Raw genomic sequence first — 19,943 nt, forward strand, 5'->3', positions numbered from 1 at the left:
CAGCAATAACTAAATCATCTAAAATATCAGTGCAGATCCAAATCACAGACCCATATCAGCTACTGTGAAATAAATTAACTCTACCCCAGTCAAAACCAGTACAAGTTCTTAAAATAAGCTTGTAATAGGTAAATATTACCTATTACTTAACCTAGTGTTTGCTCCTTAGTTCAGAACATAATTATCAGTGAAATTTGAAGGAAGGTTGTAGTTAGGAAAGAATGATTTTTTTTTTTATTTTCTCTATTTGTGATACATGAGTCAGTTTCTGAATTACAGGCAGAACATTGTCATCTGTTTAGTTGAACATAGTCATCTGGTTGCGGTCATGTTACTGGTTTACTGTAGGTTTTGTGAATTTTATGAACACTTGATCTGTCCCCTGCAAATGGAACACTTCAGGCAGGGGCAGGATGGTATAGTATGCTGTAACTTCAAATAGGGGCATATTTCCTAAATGGTATATGCTTGAAAAACTTGGCAACCTGTCACCTAGGTTGTCTGAAGTGCACACCTTAAATGAATCTGAGTCCTGTGTCTTATGATAGGAAATCCTGTTAGCTTCAGTTTTAGTTTTCAAATAGAAACACTGTGTTGTTTTGCCATGGTTGAGAGTCAAATTTATAGTTTCACAAAACTAGTATTCAATTTTGGAAGAAAGGGAGGGAAAATAAAAAAGAAAGAAGAAAAGAAAGGGAAACTAAAACTGACAGAAGTTTTTCCAGAAAACGGTTGTATTCTATGGTCCTGTTGCTATCTTCAGACCTTCAAAATATCCCAAATTTCCAGAGTCAGAAATTTATTTAGATGTTTACAGTTAGTGCAAATTGCTGACTATAACAAATGTATTTAAGGATAGATTTGACCCTTGATGCTGAAGTTTTAAAGTAATGATAAAATGATGATGCATTGGCTGTCTACATGTCAAGTATGCATCTCTTTTTTTCATGAGGATAATTTCTGAAAAGCATTATGAAAACTTTATCATTAAAAATTCAATTGCAAAGTGTTATTGAAGATAAAACCAAAATAAACCAGAATATATTACAATTGTCATATTTTAAGGTAGAAATTGGAATGATGATAGGAAAAAGAAATTTAAAAAAAAAGAGAAATAAAAACCGATGGTGACAAGAGAAAAGTAGAAGAATCATTATGACCCACTCAATGCTTATAAAATATGAAGGAAAGTTCATATGTCTTTAAATCAAAGTTATAGAAAGAAAAATCTTAACTATGTATTCTAATTAACTGGGACACATATTTGCAGACGAGCAACAACTTCTTTAAAAAATACCTGAAATGTAGAGGCTAAAAATAAAATGTAAAGTCTGCTTGGAATAGTTTTTTAAAGAGTCTTGTTTTTCAATTAGATCTTATTTTATCCTTGCACTTCCTAGATGCAACCTTTGCGTAACAATCTAAATTAGATATTATAGAAGAAGCAGTTCTTTCACATGTCAAAGTATATCAAAGAATAAGATAAATTAGGCAGGTATGTAAAGAACATATGATCAAGTTGAAGAGATTATCATCTCAATATGGTCTCTGAAACTTAACTTTTTGCATCAGCTTCTGGTGTATTAAAACAATTTTGGTGTCTAACAGAACTGAAACAGCAGTATGCTAGATGATACCTAAGGGAAAAGTAAAACTTACAGATGGTCTTTGAGTTGGAAACCTGGATTATTTACATTTGGAACACTGGAACCATACTTCTAGTGTCCATTTTCGAACAAATCCACTAAAACACAGGAAGTAATGTTTTGGAGAATGGTAAAACACTACTTGCATTTTATGAAAATTTGGATTATTGTAAACAGCCAAAAACTTCATTGATCTGACCTCTGTAATGACACATTTTACAGTTGTGATGAGAGGTGTGAGAAGTAATTGGAAAATCTGTCTTTACATCATAAGCTTTCCAAGGTTAAAGGTTTGTAGAACACTAATTAATCTGTCTCTCATCTCTGATTGCTTTAAGACTGGAAAAATGCAGGAGATCTACACTACATGGATTTGAAAAATGTTGATTAATTTAGAGACCAGGTTTAGATCACTGACCTTTCTTCAGTGTTAAAGATAAAATTAATAAAACCCAGATCTTGAATACTCAGCTGGGACTGTTGCTTTTGATTTTAATGCTATTATGGCCTTACGTATACATTCAAGAGATATTGAATTGAAAACTTCAGGCTAGTAATTGTTGGATTTTTCATTGCCTTGCCACTTTAAGTTGTGACACTTGATAAGAAGGAATGAAGCAGCAACCTAATGAAAGACCTGTACGTGTTTAATTACACTTTGTAACAGCAAAGACTACTATTGCACTTGCCCTGATTTTAAGCTGCATCTTTATCCATATGTTTAAATGCTGAAGCTTTGCACACTAGGAATAAAAAAAAAAGCTGTTGGTTTTTGCCTGCTTTTTTTCTTTCCCCCTTGAATGGGAAAGACTTGTTTTATTAGTGGAAGCAGAGTTCATTTTGGTGTATGCCTCTCTCTCCCATGTGTGGAAATAGGAAAGAATTTTTCTAGTTGCAAATTTTTTGAGTGTCAAAGAGTGAGTCCCTAATGAAGCCATGACCACTATCAGACCTGTCACATAGGAGTTGCTATAGCTGCTGCAAAATTTCTTATGCTTCCCATGGACTCTTTGTGGCTATTGCTTCTCCCCACTTCCCCCCTAGGAAGGGGCAAAACCAGATATATTGTTTTCATATGTATTTAGCCAAATACTTCAATTTTTTGCATTAAAAGAACACCCTTGTGATACAAAGGGGTTTTCTTTGTTTCTAAAAGGTGTCAGTCATTCAGAGATAATGTGAAACCTTAAAACCAAGAAATTTATCATCTCTGATCTCCTTCGTTTTCAAATTTTTACTCAGGCAGGATAAATATACATCAAAATGTATCTAATGCTGTTTCATTGGGGAATAGTAAGGATAAAAAATTCGTGGGACTCAGTGGAATTTTTTTTTTCCTAGAAGTATTTTTTGTCTTCACTGAATTCTCTCTGGGGCATTCTGCTGACTCCTTCTCACTCCTTTCTGAAGTAATGATTTAGGAAGTTATTTAAGAGAAACCTAAGAGGATATATGAGACATTTAATTTTCTTTGGTGTTTTTGCAATTGAAATTGGTTTGCAATTGAAGGAAGATAATGCTGCCTCCTTAAAAATTTCTAATAAAATAACTCAGAATTATGAGTAGAAAGGGAGAACAGCAGTACTGATGAATTGTTTGCAGTAGATGTGGAAATAAATTAGAGGAGGACTTTGAAGAGAGATGTCAAAGTCAAATATCCTGTTAACTGTAACCTGTATTTTTCAAGAGACTCAAAAATAAAGTATAATTTTAAACATAGACTACATTTGCAAAACTTGAGTTAAAGTGGTCTAGATGAAAGCATTGTGAAGTCTTGTGTTGTGCCAATTGTTCTGGTAGCTGTGCAGTGAGGAAGTTTCTGTGTTTAAATCTGCAACCTTTTGAAAGTCATGGAAACGATTGATTAAAGAACAAATACTTAGTAATCTGAACTGCTGGGGATGGGGGGAAGCCACTTGTCGTGTAAATTTTAGTCTCAGTAGAACTCTGTAGATTCTTAACTAAAGTTAATGTTGTGGCCCTTTTCACCCTCAAGAATACAGTCAAACCTGGTATCTATTCAGTATTTCTGTAATCTGATTAATAAGTAAACCTTGACAAAAGAAATATGAGTTTCAAATATATTGGACTAGAATTTCTGCATAATATCTGCATTATATAGCAAATCTTGAAGAGTATTGTTTGAAAGTTGATTTTGCTGGAGCATCTATGAAAAATACCTGTAGAAACAAAAAACTAACTGGAATCTGGATTTTGCTATTTTCTGTTAAGAAACTTAAGAACACTGTAATTTGTATTGCTGTTTTCTTAAATATGTTACTAAAGTTTGTATTTCCTCAGAAAATTAGTTACATAATTTTAATTAGAGGAGATCAGCTCTAAAGATGTTGATAATAATTGTAACTTGGAAGAGGAGGAGAAATCAGACTCGTGACTTTTAATATATTATATTTAATATATTGCTTAATGACAGAACTGATAGTTTACCCATCCAGTAGTTAGTAGGTATTCCTCAGAGATTAATTTATGGGCAGTTTTTCTGTCAAGGACGTGAAGATATGTAGTAAAGAACCAAAGCAAATTACCAGAGGGGATGAGAAAAGGTTGCTTATTATTTTAAATAAGGGCTGGAGAGGATTAGGATTGTTATCTAAATATAAAGCAGGTAAACATAATTTGAACTGTAGGCTAGTTTTGGCACGGGAACAAGTTGATCCAAACTGCCCTACTGTTTGAGATGGAACTTGATAAGCTTATTGAAGGATTTCATTAACACAGTGTTCGCAACAATAGTAGGTTGAGTATGGTGTCCCACGTGGAGCTTTTTACTACATCCAGCTTTTTACTACAAAATGAGTCACCCTAATGCACAACTTGATAACTAAGAATTGTTCTGCCAAATGTCGAATTTTCTTCTTCTGGTTTCTGAATTGGTGTTTTCTTTTTTTCCTCCTCAAGGGCTTGGATTATTTTAGATCAATACAGAAAGAAGTCAAAGCTTTTCCGTACTAAAGTTGTGTTGGCCCCACTAGGGGATGATTTCCGCTATACTGAGAGCTCAGAATGGGATCAACAGTATCAGAATTATCAAAAGCTGTTTGATTACATGAATTCTCGTCCTGAGTGGCATGTTAAGGTAAACACAACACATTTTCTGTTTGGTGGAGAAAACAGTATTTCCCAGTGTTCTGAGATTCTTCATGGGGAAAAAAAAAATGTAGTTGGGTTTGGTGTTTTTTTTTCCAACTATGAAGCTTTAGCTGCAGATTAATTTGCCTTGTTAGATTACGTTTTTTATGTTTAGTACCTTCTCTGCTCCCAACCCAAAAACTTCTCTATTAGTAATATCTCCTTGAAAACTAGAAATAGTTACCAAACTAGATTAATTCAGAGAACAGCTATTAGGTCTGATTATTTTCTTAGTACTCTTTGTTTTTTTCACAGGCTTCAGACATTGTTGTCTAAGGCTACCAGGCTTTGTTACTTTTAATTTTTGTATTTTATTATTAGAAGTTCAAGTGAATTTTGCTGCTTTATTTGGGTCCTCTTGGTTTTATGTCCCAAAACAAATAAACAAAAAAATCCCAAGAGACGCCATTGCTGGCTGATGTTGTTGAATACAATAAAATTTGATACTGACCTGGCTACAGAAGGACTTAGTATACTAACACAATTACCAGATGAGATATCGCTTTAAATCATTAATTATGTTTGAGTGTTAATACGCACATTCATATATTCTAATATGTAAGCTGATTGCACTGGAGACTCCTTATTCTATAGGTGCACTCAGACAACCTTACTTCATCTTTCAGCATGGCAATAAAAATAGGAGACGACAACCTTGGGGGTTTTTGAGTATCATCTTAAGAGTGCACTATTGCTGCTTTCACATTTAGGCTTTTTAAACCTGAGTCTGGTATCTTTCATGCAGTTTTGTGCATGCATCTGTTTTCCCTCATCTTTTCTGAGACCTCCTCTGGTTCTTCTAAATTTGTGTTTGAGTAGTACCTATAGTATATTAGTTCTTTTTGTTGACTTCTGGACTTGTGTTCTGCATAAGAAGGATGATTTCTTGGGGTTATACCTTATCTGAAAGCTGGATATTGCATGTTACCTGTGGGATGTGGGTGACATGATGTATTTGAATGACTACTGTGTCTTAGGGGAGGGAGATAGACCTGGAGAGTACTCTTCAAATTTTTTAAATCTAAAGCCCATCTCTTAAAACTAATCCTTGCTGCTATCACTAGCTATACTCCTGTCAAAGATGGATTTATTGTGCAGGTAGTCACTCTTTGGATACTAAAAGCAACATGCTTTCTGTAGTTCCTGCTAATCTGAGCTGGATGATTTTGTTTCTGGACAAAAACTGAAGGCTCTAGCTCTGTAGTCATTCCTTAAAGACCCTCCTCTCCTGATACATCTGAAGGTTTCTGCTCAGGTTCTGCTCAACCCATTGTCAAGGACTCTAGCAGTCTACTTCATTGGCCTCCGTGTGCCCATGCGGATGACTGTCTTGGGAATCACATTAGCCCTTGGGACCCTCCTAAAAGTACCCAAACCTTTTTCTGGTCCTTAATATCCAGACAAAAAGAAATGATATCCTTTGGGTCTGCCACTTGATTCCTAGGGTACTTTGATCAGCTGGAGTACTGTTGGCATTGGAACATTTCTCCTTTTCATTTTATTCAGTTAGTTAGGGTTTCTTTCTCTGTGGGTGTGTTTTTTTTTTTTTTTTTTTTTTTTTTTTTTTTTTTTTTTTTTTTTTTTTTTTTTTTTTTTTTTTTTTTTTTTTTTTTTTTTTTTTTTTTTTTTTTTTTTTTTTTTTTTTTTTTTTTTTATTTTATTGTCTTTTTTTTTTCTGTCTTGTGTGTCGTCTGTGGGTTGGGTTTTTTATGTTTGCATGTTTTTGTTTATTTACTTGTTTTGTTCTAAACGGATGTAATTTATCTTTGAAAATATGAGCTTAAATGGAGAACTTTCACATTCTTCTGCACTTTCCCTAGTGGAATGTAACTCAACAGGCAAGTAACAGATCATGCTCAGCTTCATAAGAACCGAGATTATATAGAGGAAGAGTTCACATTTCTTCCTTAAGTGCTGAGATATCTAGGATATTACTACTTACACAAGGGACTGCCTACTCTGCCTTTCTGATTTTACGAGAGATTTACTGTTTCAGACAGCTCTTTAAAGTGTTTATCTAGTCGATATGTCTGTTAGCACTGAGATTCTCTGCCAGCAGCTATTCTATAGTTCTAAAAGTATGTAGTACATTTCTGTGAAAGATACCTATTTTGATCTTGGGGAGTTCAATCTCCCATTCTGAGATCTCCTTTACATATATTATACATAAATTTGGTTGAGTCTTTTTGTATGTCAGTGGAGGAATCTGCCAGCTTATTTCACTGTTTCAATTCACCTGACTTTGATGCTTCCTCTGGTGAGGTTTTATTCCTCTGATGTAATGCAACCTACAGAAGTGAGATCACCTGTGTCTGACTTCTCTTGGAGCATTGATTTTGTTTCTCGTTTTCTTCTGAATTCTTTCTTGTAGGTGCTTAATGGTAGTGATGAAAAAGACCAAGTGTCCTAGAAGGGCCTGTTAAGGCAAGGTTTAGTAATGATGGGATTTTTGAGGCAATATTTATCTTTCTCTGCTTTACTGCCATTTGAAGTGGCAAGTTCTCATATTGTACCCAGCTAACAGATAGTTGGATGTTATAAATGATTTTGAAGTAAAACTGTTTGGTTTTTTTTCATGACAAGAAAGTATGTCTTTATTGTCACAGTGATAGTTCTTATATTCCAAGTCACTTTTAAAAGATTTTTCCTAAAAGCTTGGGTTTGGTGTTGTAAATTGTACCAAGCTACATTGTATGCTTGTTAAAAAATAATAGTAGGAAAAAAGTGACTTGATATTAATCTGAGGTATTATCTTTAGAGGTTGTTATGAGGATAGTTCCAGTAACGTGATCTTCTGTCCTGTTCCAACTTTTTTGAACTGTTTTCTTTTTTTTTTTTTTCATTTTCATTCAATATCCAGTTTGCCATCTCGGCCTTCTATAACAACATTTTTCAATACTGTGTTTTGTTTGTTTGTTTGTTTGTTCTCCTCAGACTTGAAGGTACCATCTTTTGACCTGCCCTGCAAAGATCTGCTATTACACTGTCTGAACATTTTCAAAAAAATGAGCCAAAGACAGTGATTTTGTCTCTAAACACAATTTCTTTTTATGTAGTTAAAAGATAAAAACACAAAGCCAGACCAAAAAAGCTTCTGAAAGCAAATGCTAATGTTTTTTTGACCAACACTCATCTTGGGTTAGGCAAGATCTGGAGCATAAGAGAGTTAATTTTGAAAACACAGGATTAGAACAACTATATTCTTGTTACATTACCTTAGGTTTCTTACTTAGTCCAGACAGCTACTTAGGTGATACTGAGATATTACTTACCTCATGTATTAAAGACTTACTTCAAAGACAGGAATTGACAGTTAGCTGGTATTTTAGATACTTCATTATACTTTAAAAAAGAAATAAATTTCTATTTCATGAATCACAGAATGGTTTTCGTTAGTGGGGACTTTTAAAGGCCATCTAGTCCAACTTCCCTGCAATGAGTAGGGATATCTTCAATTATGCCAGATTTCTGAGGGTAACATCCAATCCAACCTTGAATGTTTCCAGGTGGGGCATCTGTATCCTCTCTGGGCACCTTGAGCGTATCACCAAGCTCATATTAAAAGATGTCTTCTTTATATCTAGTCTGAATCTCTCCTCTTTTTATTTAAAACCAGTATCTCCTGTCCTAGCACAAAAGACCCTACTAAAAAGCCTATCCCCATCTTTCTTAAAAGCCCCTTTTATGTACTGAAAGGCTGCAGTAAGGTCTCCATAGAGCCTTCTCCTCTCCCGGCTGAACAACCCCAATTCTCTCAGCTTTTACTTGTAGGGAATCATTTTTGTGACTCTTTCTCGACCTGCTTTGATGGGTCCATCTTTCATGTACTGCGTTGAGATGCTTTTGGAAGAGCTATCCAGCTTGTCTGAATAGTGTGCAGGGGAACTTTAAAGATCTTTAGGATAGGATTTCTACTATAATTCTGCTGGAAGAGTGACATATTTCTGGAATGTGTATAAAACTAAGCATATGCATTCTCTTTGTATTTCTAAATAAAGAAAATGGAACCGTGTTACAGTAATTTTAATTTTCATTCAGGCCCAGTTTGGAACTTTATCAGATTACTTTGAAGCTCTGCGTAAAGAAAGCAATTTGGGTGAAAAGAGCAGCAATTCATTTTTTCCTGTTTTAAGTGGAGACTTCTTCACCTATGCAGACAGAGATCATCATTACTGGAGTGGATACTTTACATCACGACCCTTCTATAAGCGCCTGGATAGAGTCCTGGAATCCTACATACGGTAAATGCTGCTGTCCAGTACATTTGTAACATATTTCTTGACACATAGGAGGGATGAATTTGTGAGTATTTGTCATGGTTTAACCCCAGCCAGCAACCAAACCCCACTAACCACTCTCCCACCAGGGGGACTGGAGAGAGAATTGAAAGGGTAAAAGCTGGAAAACTCATAGGTAGAGACAGTTTAATAGGTAAAACAAAAACCACACAGAGAAGCAAAACGAAACAAGGAATTAATTCACTGCTTTCCCTGGCTGGGCAGGCTTTCAGCCGTCTCCAGGAAAGCAGGACCCCATCATATATAAAAGTGACTTGGGAAGACAAACACCATCATTTCAAATGTCCTCCACTTCCTCCTCCCCACTTTATATACTCAGCATGGTGCCGTATGGTCTGGAATATCCCTTTGGTCATTTGGGATCACCTGTCCCAGCTGTGTCTCTTCCCAAATTCCCATACCAGCATGGCAGTATGAGAATCAGAAAAGTCCTTGGCTCTGTGTAAGTCCTGCTCAACAATATCAAAAATATCTCTGTGTTGTCAACCCTGTGTTTAGCACAAATTCAAAACATAGCCTACACACCAGGCACTTGAAAGAAAATTAACTCTACCCCGGGCAAAACCAGCACCATCCTCTAAATCTGTTGGACAGATGGAGAAGTGATTTTGAAATGCAGTGTTTAAGTTCACTTACAGTAAGAATAGTCTTAATTAGCCCCCAATTTCAGGTCTTGGATTTGTTGGTGTATCTGTTTTACTAGTAAATGCACATAAATGCAATGGTATTTTTTCTTTCTAAACAAATTAATTGTTCTCAAATACTGCTGAAGGCATCAGCAAGACCTGATTCCAACCTTGTGATTAATTTTTCCATAGTATTTTTTGGCTATTTTGGGTATATGTATATATTTGGGGGGGGGGGGGGAATGAACCATGAACAGGTTTGTTTGAGTGTATTCTTTACCAAGAAAAAATGCCTTTAAGTTCCAGCAATATCAGAATTAAGTAGTACTTCACTGCTACTTAATAATCAGAAAACAGTGTTCAGCCTCAAGGCCTAATATGATAAGTAACCATTTAAGCAAGAAAAGAGTTGTTTGTTTTTAGGTTTTTCCTGTTTTAAAGAAGTTTCAGGTTTATATATTAAAGTGCATGTAATCTTAAGTATTTTGTAATGGAGATTGACATCACTGCTGATTTGAGATATAAAGGATTTTTTACTCTTAAATGAGAGATGGAAGAAGTAGTTTAAAGGGTGATAAAAACAGTGACCAAACATTTGTTTAAAGTAATGGAAACAACAGCATATTTGGGGACAAGTTAGGAACGTATTCTGTGGTTTTATTCTTTACTGATGTAAGCAGGGGAAAGTTACAGTAGTTCTGCAAAAACCCTGATTGTTGAAGTAATTCAGAAGCAGGACAAATGCTGCAGTGATACTTCTAACTGTACAGATGGATAGAAAATACTACATCTTAGAGTTCAGGAACTTTTGGAAAAATTATTTGTTTAGGATACATATAAACTGGGCCTGAAGGTAATGCAGTGTAGGCTTAGCAACTAGTGTTGCAGATTTTGGTCTATTTGCAGTGTCTTACCAGGAGGAGATAGTAAAAAATTACAGCAAAGTGGAAAATTTGTGGAAACTATTTTAGATGGTCTGCAGTAGTTAAAAATAGAGGTGAGAAAATCAAGGCTTTATACAGCTTTTATGGAAAGGTTTTCAAGAGATGCTAACCTTTAAGTTGAAGTGTTTGCTAATACAGTGTTATGTTTCTGAGTGTCTGCCATCCTGACCATTGTAATGTTTAGAATAATATTGAGACCTTAGAAGAAAATTCTGCATCTAAGTCTTCTCCATTAATAGAAAATAAAATTAAATCGATGTTGGTGGTGGGGAGGGAAATCTAACCTTCATTTTGATTTGTGTTCTTCTCCTTACAGCTACAGTTAGGTCAGTGTTTAGGGGCTAACTCAGATTTTTTTTTTAAAAAGGGTAAAGTGCTTCCAGACAGGGTCTATTCACCAGATAAATGTGCATCTGATGCCTTTTTTTTTCTTTTTTCCAACTAAAATGTTTTCATTTTCCTTTTAATTTAAACTGCAATAAAACAAAGTAGGAAGGATGCATAGATGTAGGAATTTACACTAAGCAACATTTAAATCACCCTGATTAAACTTAAGTGTGCTAGTAATTTAAAAAAAGGCATTATAACTTTCTATCACCTTGGTTTTACCTTTGGGTAAAATGTGTGTTGCTTTTTACTTTTCAACACTATATAAATACTTGATTATTCTTTGCATTTCCAGGGCAGCTGAAATTCTCTACTCCTTGGCTTTGGTACAGTCCAGTAAATCTGAGAAGATGAGTGTGTTTCCTTCAGTGAATAACTACAAATTGCTAGCAGAAGCCAGGAGGAACCTTGGACTCTTTCAGCATCATGACGCTATTACAGGAACAGCCAAAGATTGGGTAGTTGTGGATTATGGCACTAGGTAATTTATGATAAATATATAAATTTAAATTTTAATATCCATTTGCCATTTTAGAGCAGAACTGTTTATTTCAGAGATACAGATTTGATATAGTAATATACTGTGTACTGAAAACGTAGTGGTGCACTGCATGAGAAGTGGATCAGATTCCCCATGGTCTTCATTTATGATTTTTTTTTTAAGTTCTCTAAGTAGGAATTTGATATCCAAGTTTTCTGAGGTTTCATAAAAGCTAGGTGGATGGGATACTGAGATTTCTTTAGTAACTGCTGTTATTTTTTGCTGTAACTGTTGTATAGGAGATTATTTTTTTCTTTCTTAAACAATGATCAAGAGATAAGCTAATTTAAGCATATATTCCTTGGAAAATCCCACATGCTCTGTAACCTACCTTCCTTCAATGTGGGAAATCTTTTTGATGTTGACAATTTCCTACTTAACATGTCTGGTTTTGTTTATTGTTGCTGTAGCTGCTGGGTAGTTGCTGTCTCAGTACTGACAAATTATTCTGGTAGCTGCTTCATTGAATTCTTTGAAGAAGATTGTATGATATATGGATGTCAATGTATGTACATCCTTTATTTATGGGTTTGTTCAGAAAATTGTTACATATTGGAATGTTAATAACTAGGAAATTTGATTGCTTGAGGTAGATGATGGTAGACAGTTGATACTATGGCATGTTCATTAATTAAAACATTGTTTTAAACACACCTCAAATGCTCCTTCTTATTTTAATCTATTTTGTGACAAGTGTTTTTAAATGCCATGAAGTTATAATCTATTGAAGCATAGGTGTAATCAAAGTGGCAGCATGCACAGTGAACTTGGTTATGAGACAGTAAAATAAAGAGTTTTTTCACTTTACAAATAAAATTGCCCAGCTCTCTGTATTTAAGAATTAGTAAGCATTGTGTGAATTGAAGTAGTGGAAAATGTAGTAATAATTTAAATTTTGTGTTTCTGATTGTTTTTTAAATCCTACAGAAATGCAATCTTGACTTTGTGACCAGCATCTCAGGCTTGTCTCCGCTATAGAAACTGGAAATCAAACAATCAAACATAAATCACAGAGTTTCCTAAGATTAGCATTTTGAAAAAGTACCTGAAAAAATATTCTGAGGGTGTAACCTTTATAGTATAACAGCTGTTAGATCTACCTCAGTTTCAATATGCAAGACGGGAATGTACTGAAATTCAGAATGTTCCTGCCTTTTTTAGTCTGGTCACCCATTGCAACTAACTGTTCTTGTTTCATGCTATATTGATAATAAAAATTACATTTGCTTTTCTGCAACTCATATTGTTGATATTTTTAAATATAAATGTTAATATTTTTAAATTTTTATGTTACCATGTTGAATAAAAGCAATTAAAACTAATTAGGACTTTAAATGTTTTAACAGGCTTTTCCATTCATTAATGAACTTGAAGAAAGTGATAATTGACTCTACTCATATTCTTATCCTAAAGGATAAAAGTACTTATAGTTATGATGCATCAACTCCATTCCTGAAGATGGTGAGCTGTCTTTCTTGATTTTTTTCCAAAAATTAAATCTGGTCTATGCCTTTCCATTACAGTTTGAGTGACCTGCAAAAGTCAGAACTAAATTTGCGGCTAATCCCTTCTCAAAATCTTATCATTCTTTATATGAATTGAAGATACTAGAAAGTAAAAAGCAAACATTTCAGCAGTTATTGCTGAAAAAAAGCCCACACATCTAAAGCAAGGGGAGTTAGTTTGTTTCAGTTTGTGAATTAGATAATAAAACCAGGTGTTCTAATTTTCCTGTGGGGATAAATTTGGTGACTTTAGGGATATGCATGTGTCAGTGAATATATAATGGTAGACAGTCCCATAATTTGACTTGTAACTTAAAAAATATGTGAAGAAGAAAATTTCTATCCCAAACAGAAGTCTAAGCTGAACCTGCGTGATGAAACTTTGTGGTTTTTTTCCCTTAGCTGAAATTATTTGAAACAGGGAAACAAAAATGTTCAATGAAATGGATGATAAAGTCAGCAATGTTTCCCCATGTCTCATTTTGAGACCTGTTTTACAGTGAAGAGCACCTTAACAAAACATGTACTTGAATTACTCTTCCAGTCATACGTATATAAAAAAAAATGGCTAAAATAGTTCTTTATACTTTTTATGAATTTTATACAAATATATATGTATATATATATATATATACATGCTGCATGTATGTACTATTTGGGTGTGTGCCAGAAATACGTAATTTTTATCCTGTTTGGAAAGGCTAAATGGATGTGCATCTTCAGAAAGTAAAAATATTTTGAAGTCATTCATGGAATGAAGTTTTTACTTCTGCTCTGAATTACATTGGAGGATTTCATGATGTTACATTATACTAAACTTTCTTGGTTCCCGTTCTTTATGAGTCTGGATTAATACCAGTGCATTCCAGAAGTCCTAATTGCTGTTTGAACTGTATATAGCCTAGGAGCATACTAATTCAACCTATCATAACCACTGTGAAAGCAGAAATTAAAATAAAAGTTCTTATTTCAATAATTTATTATATATATATATAAAATGGAAAAAATAAGGAGATTACATAAGTAGATTATGATTTATCTGTATGACAAACAGTATCTGCAGCATATCATAAGTCTTATACCTCTGCAGTACACCACATATCACAACTAAAGCTTTTTAGTGTGGGATTTATAGGCTTCTAACAGGAGGACTTCAGTATATTTACAAGGCCCTTTGCAAACCTTGAGCAAGTAGAAAGTTCAAAGGCACTTGTTTTGAAATACAGAATGATGGTATTTGGTGGCTGATGGAAGCTAACATCAAGAATTGCTTAGAGATGGACATTCAGAATGAATGTTAAGGGAGCTGAGGAAGACAAATGCTGAAGACTTTGAGACTGAAAATGAATGTTGTTTTTGAGGGGTGAAGAAGGAAAAATAACATAGAGGAACAGAGCATGGGACTGTAGCAGTAGCATTCCAGCAGGTAGTAGGTACAACCAGGAGAAAGTTTCCCTTCTTGAATCCCAGAAAAAAGGAAGCTGTAAATAAGGCATGATGGAAAGACCCCATAATAACACTGCTTGCATTTTTTATACTATTCTAATGATTAGTTGAATGCAAAAACATGTCATGGTTTTTAGTTGATGACTTAATACTTTTTACTTCGTGATTTAAGTTTTACAGACTCTACATTAGTAAACAAATGAAAACTAGATCATTTGTAGATAATACACTGAAAGAAGAGATTCCAGAATGACCCAACCAATAGGATGAGATCTAAACTGTAAAAATAAAGCTGTGCATCTATTGCATCATTCCTGTACATTAGTCTTATTTCTTTAATTGCAGAAAGAAAATTTTCATGTAAGTACAATTGTTGGATTGGGAAAACATTATTTTGAGGATGTTTTGAGGAACTGAGATCTTTGCACTTCAATTTCAAAGTTTTTAGTGGTCAGCAGTGTATGAACTAAAAGGAATTCACTGTGCATCAACAGCTTGGCTGTTCTCTTGCTTAGACTAATGCAGCAGTGTCAACAATGTCTTATCTCTACCTTTTCTCAGTGAAGTGAGCCCTCGGTCATGTTGCATTTAAGAAAAGAGAGAAGCCAGTGAAAAGTAAGAACCCATATTGTGAAATAATTCTTCACATAGTTTATATCACATAAAATCATACCACACCTCAAATTATGTTGGGTGTTTTTTTTAATTTTTCTCTTGGTGCAATATAAGGCAACAATGAGATAAAAGACTAGATAGAAGACTAGACAGTGAATCCTGGTGATAAATATGCAGCAGTGTGGTGTTTCAGGTTCAATTTACAACAAGGTAAAGTTAATAAAAATGTATGATAAGTGCTGGCAAAATTTACAGGAAGTTGGTGATTAGGAAGTCTTATATACAGAAATTAAAACATGGGTAAAAATTTGATACTGGAGTCTAATAAGGCATTTAATGAAAACGTGTTTCTCAATGAATTGGCTAAATTGAGCCTCTTTCTTTTGTCAGTCTGAAATATTTATGATTATGAAGTTTAGTGGTTCGTCATCCTGAGTAATGTGCTAAAATAGGCTTTGGTTTATGGTATTGTTAACATGGTTTTCTACTTCATAAAATTCATAAAGTAGAGAAAGCTCCTATATTATCCATTTAAGTGTATTCAAAAGCAAATTCAAAGATGTTCTCTTGTAGGATGATGTTCAGGCCTCCCAAGATTCTCTGCCACACAAGACAGTTATAAAGCTGACATTGCAACCAAGGTAAATAATTTACATATTACTTAGTGTCTGAGATTCTTTTAGCAATGTATGTGTTTTCGTTACCTAGTAAGTAGCTTTTTATGCCATTTTCTTTTTTATTTTTTTCTTTCAATTTTCACTCCAAATGGAGCTAGAAGTTAAAAAAAAAAAAGAAAATAGTCTGGGATATTATGCTAATACTACTATGTGTAACTGAAAGAGGACACAATGTGTTAAAATATAGGCATTTCTCACATACCAAGTATTCTGTTTCTGTGTGATTTCAGAACACTGAAATACTAAACAAATTAAGCTTGAGAGAAGCAGTAGAAAATTTTAATTAAACGGAATTTCAGGTACTGCAATTAGCATTGAGAGCAAAACCTTGTTTATATAAGGCCTCAAAATCACAATTTCTAAATACTGTATTGTCTTTAGAATTCAAGTAAAAGGTAAACTAAGACAATGTCTTCCCTTAACTCCAACTTTCTGCTGTATTAAGAAGGCTTACTTTTTAATTTATACATAGTTGTAGAGTATTTGTTTGAAACTGACATCCATCTGTTCCCATGAACACTCAGTATCCTACCTGAAATAACTTACACGTCCATTAAAAGTTGACTAATCCTAATTAAGTGAATAAGACATATGGATATGAGACCTGTGCTGTGTGTAAATCAAGTAATACATGGCTTTTGCTCATAGAATGGAAGATTTAAGATTCATTTAGAAAGCAGTGAATGCTATTTCTGCTGATGTTGGTATTTAATTTCTCTAATTCTAGCAAGTGGCAAACTAATAAAACTTCCCTAATTCATGAAAGTGTCTGACTATTCAGCAGACTAACTGCTACAGTTAAAAAGTTCTAATTAAGTCTTTGAAAAGTGAGTAAAGTTTGGTCCACATGAGCTTTTGGGCAAAGCTGTCTTCAGTCCTCCGACACATGTTCGTCATGTGTTTTAATACAAGCTTTTCTCTAGAGCGTATTATTTTTTTAGTAGGACTTTTATTCTCTTTTTTGAGTGCTAGATAGATGCTAATAGATTATCTTAAACTTGTCCAAAATGGCCAAGGATTTAGGTGCCTAGATGTTTATTTACCTAAAATATTTCAGCTTTTTCAGAATTATCCCCTTATGTTTCTTTACTGGAAGAGGATTGTATATGTGGTATATACACATTTGGCTGGAAGCAAGTTATAATTTAGAATTTCTTTGCCATTTGAGGATAGCTTTATTGCTTTTGCTCTCCTTGCCAAGGCTAGCTGTTGAAATATTCCCTGTGCCCCTTTCACCCTCTGGTATGCCTTTTGTTGGCATTCACTGTTCCACTTAGTTCTCTGCATAGTATGCTGTTTTCCCTTTTTGGTGATTATTCCTTTCAAGCATTTTTTTTTTTCCCCCTCTTAGTTGTGCATGAAATAGATATTTATGACATTAAAATTAATATTACTCTAGCGACCTTTTGCTGTTGTTCTATTAACTTGTCCTAACTTACTGAGAAGATAACAGAGATGGAAAATTGCCAATTTTACCCTGTCTGGTAATGTGAAGATACCATCTAGTCATATAAGACATGGTTGATGTTTCAAGGATTGTGCAACCAGAAGTGTGGGAGATAGAGTAAGAAAGTGAGGGAGAAGAGGTAGAAAAATATTGTAAGAGAATATTGATATTGCCAGCTAAAAACCTGTTTCTTTTTGTAATGATTTCCTTTTTGGAAACACTTTGAAAATAATGTTTATATGTACGCTATTTCATGTTTCCTTTGTTGTTAAAATTTTCATTTGAATATGTTGTTTGTTAAGCCGTTTTCACTTATAAAAACGAGCTTAGTCTTTTTAGGCTTCTGACTTTACCTCAGGTTGTAGTGTGAATCTCCGCTAACTTGTTACCTATCATTTGGACAAGTGGTATGGAAGCTGACACAGTAACACTTGGTTAAATTTAGTATGTGATTGTTATAACTGCATCTAAGTTTTCTAGTAGCATTTTGGGTGAAATGTTAATTTCAGTGGAAACATAAAATCAAGTCAAGAAATATATTATTAAGGATTATGGCGCTTAAACTTCAAAGTCTGAGGCTTCTAAGAAATTGATTTTTCATTTGAAGTTTTGAAGCATCACCAGATTGAAAATACTGATTTTCATCAAGACTTTGCTTATCTTCTATTCATAATAGTCTTTATTGTTTATGTCTGTATAATCAAATCTCTAGATTTCTTTGTGTTAGTGTGTTCTAATATATCATTATATGGGATAGAAATTAAGTCAATGTAACTGTCAAGATGTTACTTTTGTTTAACTGGCTGTTTAGCTTTTGGTACTTTTGCATTTCTATGTCAAGACTTTTGAAAATAGTTGTTTTTACAAAAGTTTGGTTCATATCACCTATAATTTTAGAGGAACACTGCTGATAGGAAGCTTGTAAAATAATGGCTTTTAAAAATTCCATTAATTACTAATTTTTTTTTCCTTCTTATTTTACTGGTTACAAATATAACCTGCTTTACTCCAAGAAAGTAGTTGGTAGTATGTTTTTACGTCTTTCATTAAGCCTTCCTTTTTGGTGTTTTTTATTTAAGTGTTCTTTTTACTGCTCATTAAAGTTGTTAGCAGTAGTGAAAACTGATCTGACAGGCTGTACAGGAGAAAATTACATGGAAAAAAAGAAAACAGGAACAGATCTATCTTTGAGTATTTATTGTTCTAGTATTAAGTATCTCCATATTGCTGTGTAGTTGAGAAGTGTCTTTCAAACTACTTCTAAGTAGGTGCCTTTTGTAATAGATTTGGTATTATTTCTACTCCCACCTGGGCACCTCTCCTCTGTAGTGCTATGTGGCCTTATTTTTATGAATCCATAGTTTTATTTAAAAAGTAATGTGTTAATTTCAGTTAAATAGGTATGCAGAGTGTTTTAAATCTTACTGTGACTGTCACCTTAAAACAACTAAGTGGTCTTCTGATAAGGCTTTTGAATGCTGAAATTATAGTCTTTAATTACCCTACATTCCTCTTAAATGCTAAATGAAGTAGCATGCTTTTTAAAAAATTGTTACTGTCAGCTGAAAAACAAAGCTTTCACAAGGTAACATCTAACTAGATGTGGAACTACTTCTAGCTTCTAGTTCTGAAATTTGAAATTACTGCATGTCTTGGAGAAAAAGCTCATGAGTGTGCTGATAAATTGATTGCTGATTCATACTTCTGTGAGTATCCAGTCCTTTAATATAATAATACTTTTTTAGAAGTAGTCTGCCAGAGGTCATACTTCCCAAATGGCAAAAGACTTGCACTCATGGGACTTGGCAGGGTGGGGTGTGTTTGAATGTCTTGTCCCATTTGGGCTGTCAGTAGCAGATAAAGGGCATGTTGACAGTGTGAGTGGGAGGATTTTTTAGCTTTTTTTTTTTTTTTTTTTTTAGTTCTATCTACATTGTTTCCTGGAGGCAACATTGCAAGGGAATGGGATATACACCCAAATAACTGAATTGACTCTTTGGACCAGCTTGGATTTTGTAGTCATGTAGTCATTTGGCACAGTATGGTGAACCTGGGAGTGAAAAGACCTAGCAATAGCAATCATGCCTTATGCCTTTTTTTTTTTTTTTCCCCCCATTTTGCTTAACTTCTGAACCTTGGTGTACCTGGCTGGGAAGTTTCAGTACTGAGCTCCACTGTGCTCTACAGGCATGGTGTAAGGCATCCTAACCAAACTGAAGATACTATGAAATCGAAAGATTTTTTAAAAAATCATTGATTCAGGATTATTTTTAGTGGTAAATTAACAATTTTAATAATTTTCCCACAAATAACTTCTGTCAGCTAATCTTAGAGGAACATTATGATATTATATCTTTTCATTCGCGCTGCTTTAATAGCTTAGCAGATAAAATTTCCATTAATTGAAATACTTAGGTTACCTAGGGGGTTAATTATGGGGAGGATACACTGTAATCAATTATTTCTTCAAAGATCTTTTAAAGCACCAAGCAATTTATTGATATCCACCTTATAAAAGGAAGTTTCTTGTTTTCAAATAGAGGATCTGGGCTGTTGTCCTTTAATATCTATGAGCAGGTTTTATCATAAAGTTTTGGCATAAGTTGTATTTAACCTCTTAGGTCCAAAATTTATGATCTTTTTTGAGAAAGAAAGTTCTGA

The 19,943-nt window shown here is 34.0% G+C and overlaps 1 protein-coding gene across 1 annotated transcript in view; it reads left to right on the top strand.

Moving 5' to 3' along the window:
- The window catches only part of MAN2A1 (mannosidase alpha class 2A member 1), a 102,627-nt gene that overhangs the window by 34,406 nt on the left and 48,278 nt on the right, over nt 1-19,943 (top strand). Inside the window, exons 8-12 of the mRNA XM_027880849.1 lie at nt 4,566-4,743; nt 8,835-9,037; nt 11,347-11,532; nt 12,939-13,053; nt 15,732-15,799. Of these exons, the coding sequence (XP_027736650.1) occupies nt 4,566-4,743; nt 8,835-9,037; nt 11,347-11,532; nt 12,939-13,053; nt 15,732-15,799 (750 nt within the window). The remainder of the gene's footprint in view (nt 1-4,565; nt 4,744-8,834; nt 9,038-11,346; nt 11,533-12,938; nt 13,054-15,731; nt 15,800-19,943) is intronic.

Source organism: Empidonax traillii, unplaced genomic scaffold (genome assembly GCF_003031625.1).
Source record: "Empidonax traillii isolate 1590-97213 ecotype Southwest subspecies unplaced genomic scaffold, ASM303162v1 scaffold75:size1520028, whole genome shotgun sequence".
Taxonomy (NCBI): Eukaryota; Metazoa; Chordata; class Aves; order Passeriformes; family Tyrannidae; genus Empidonax; species Empidonax traillii.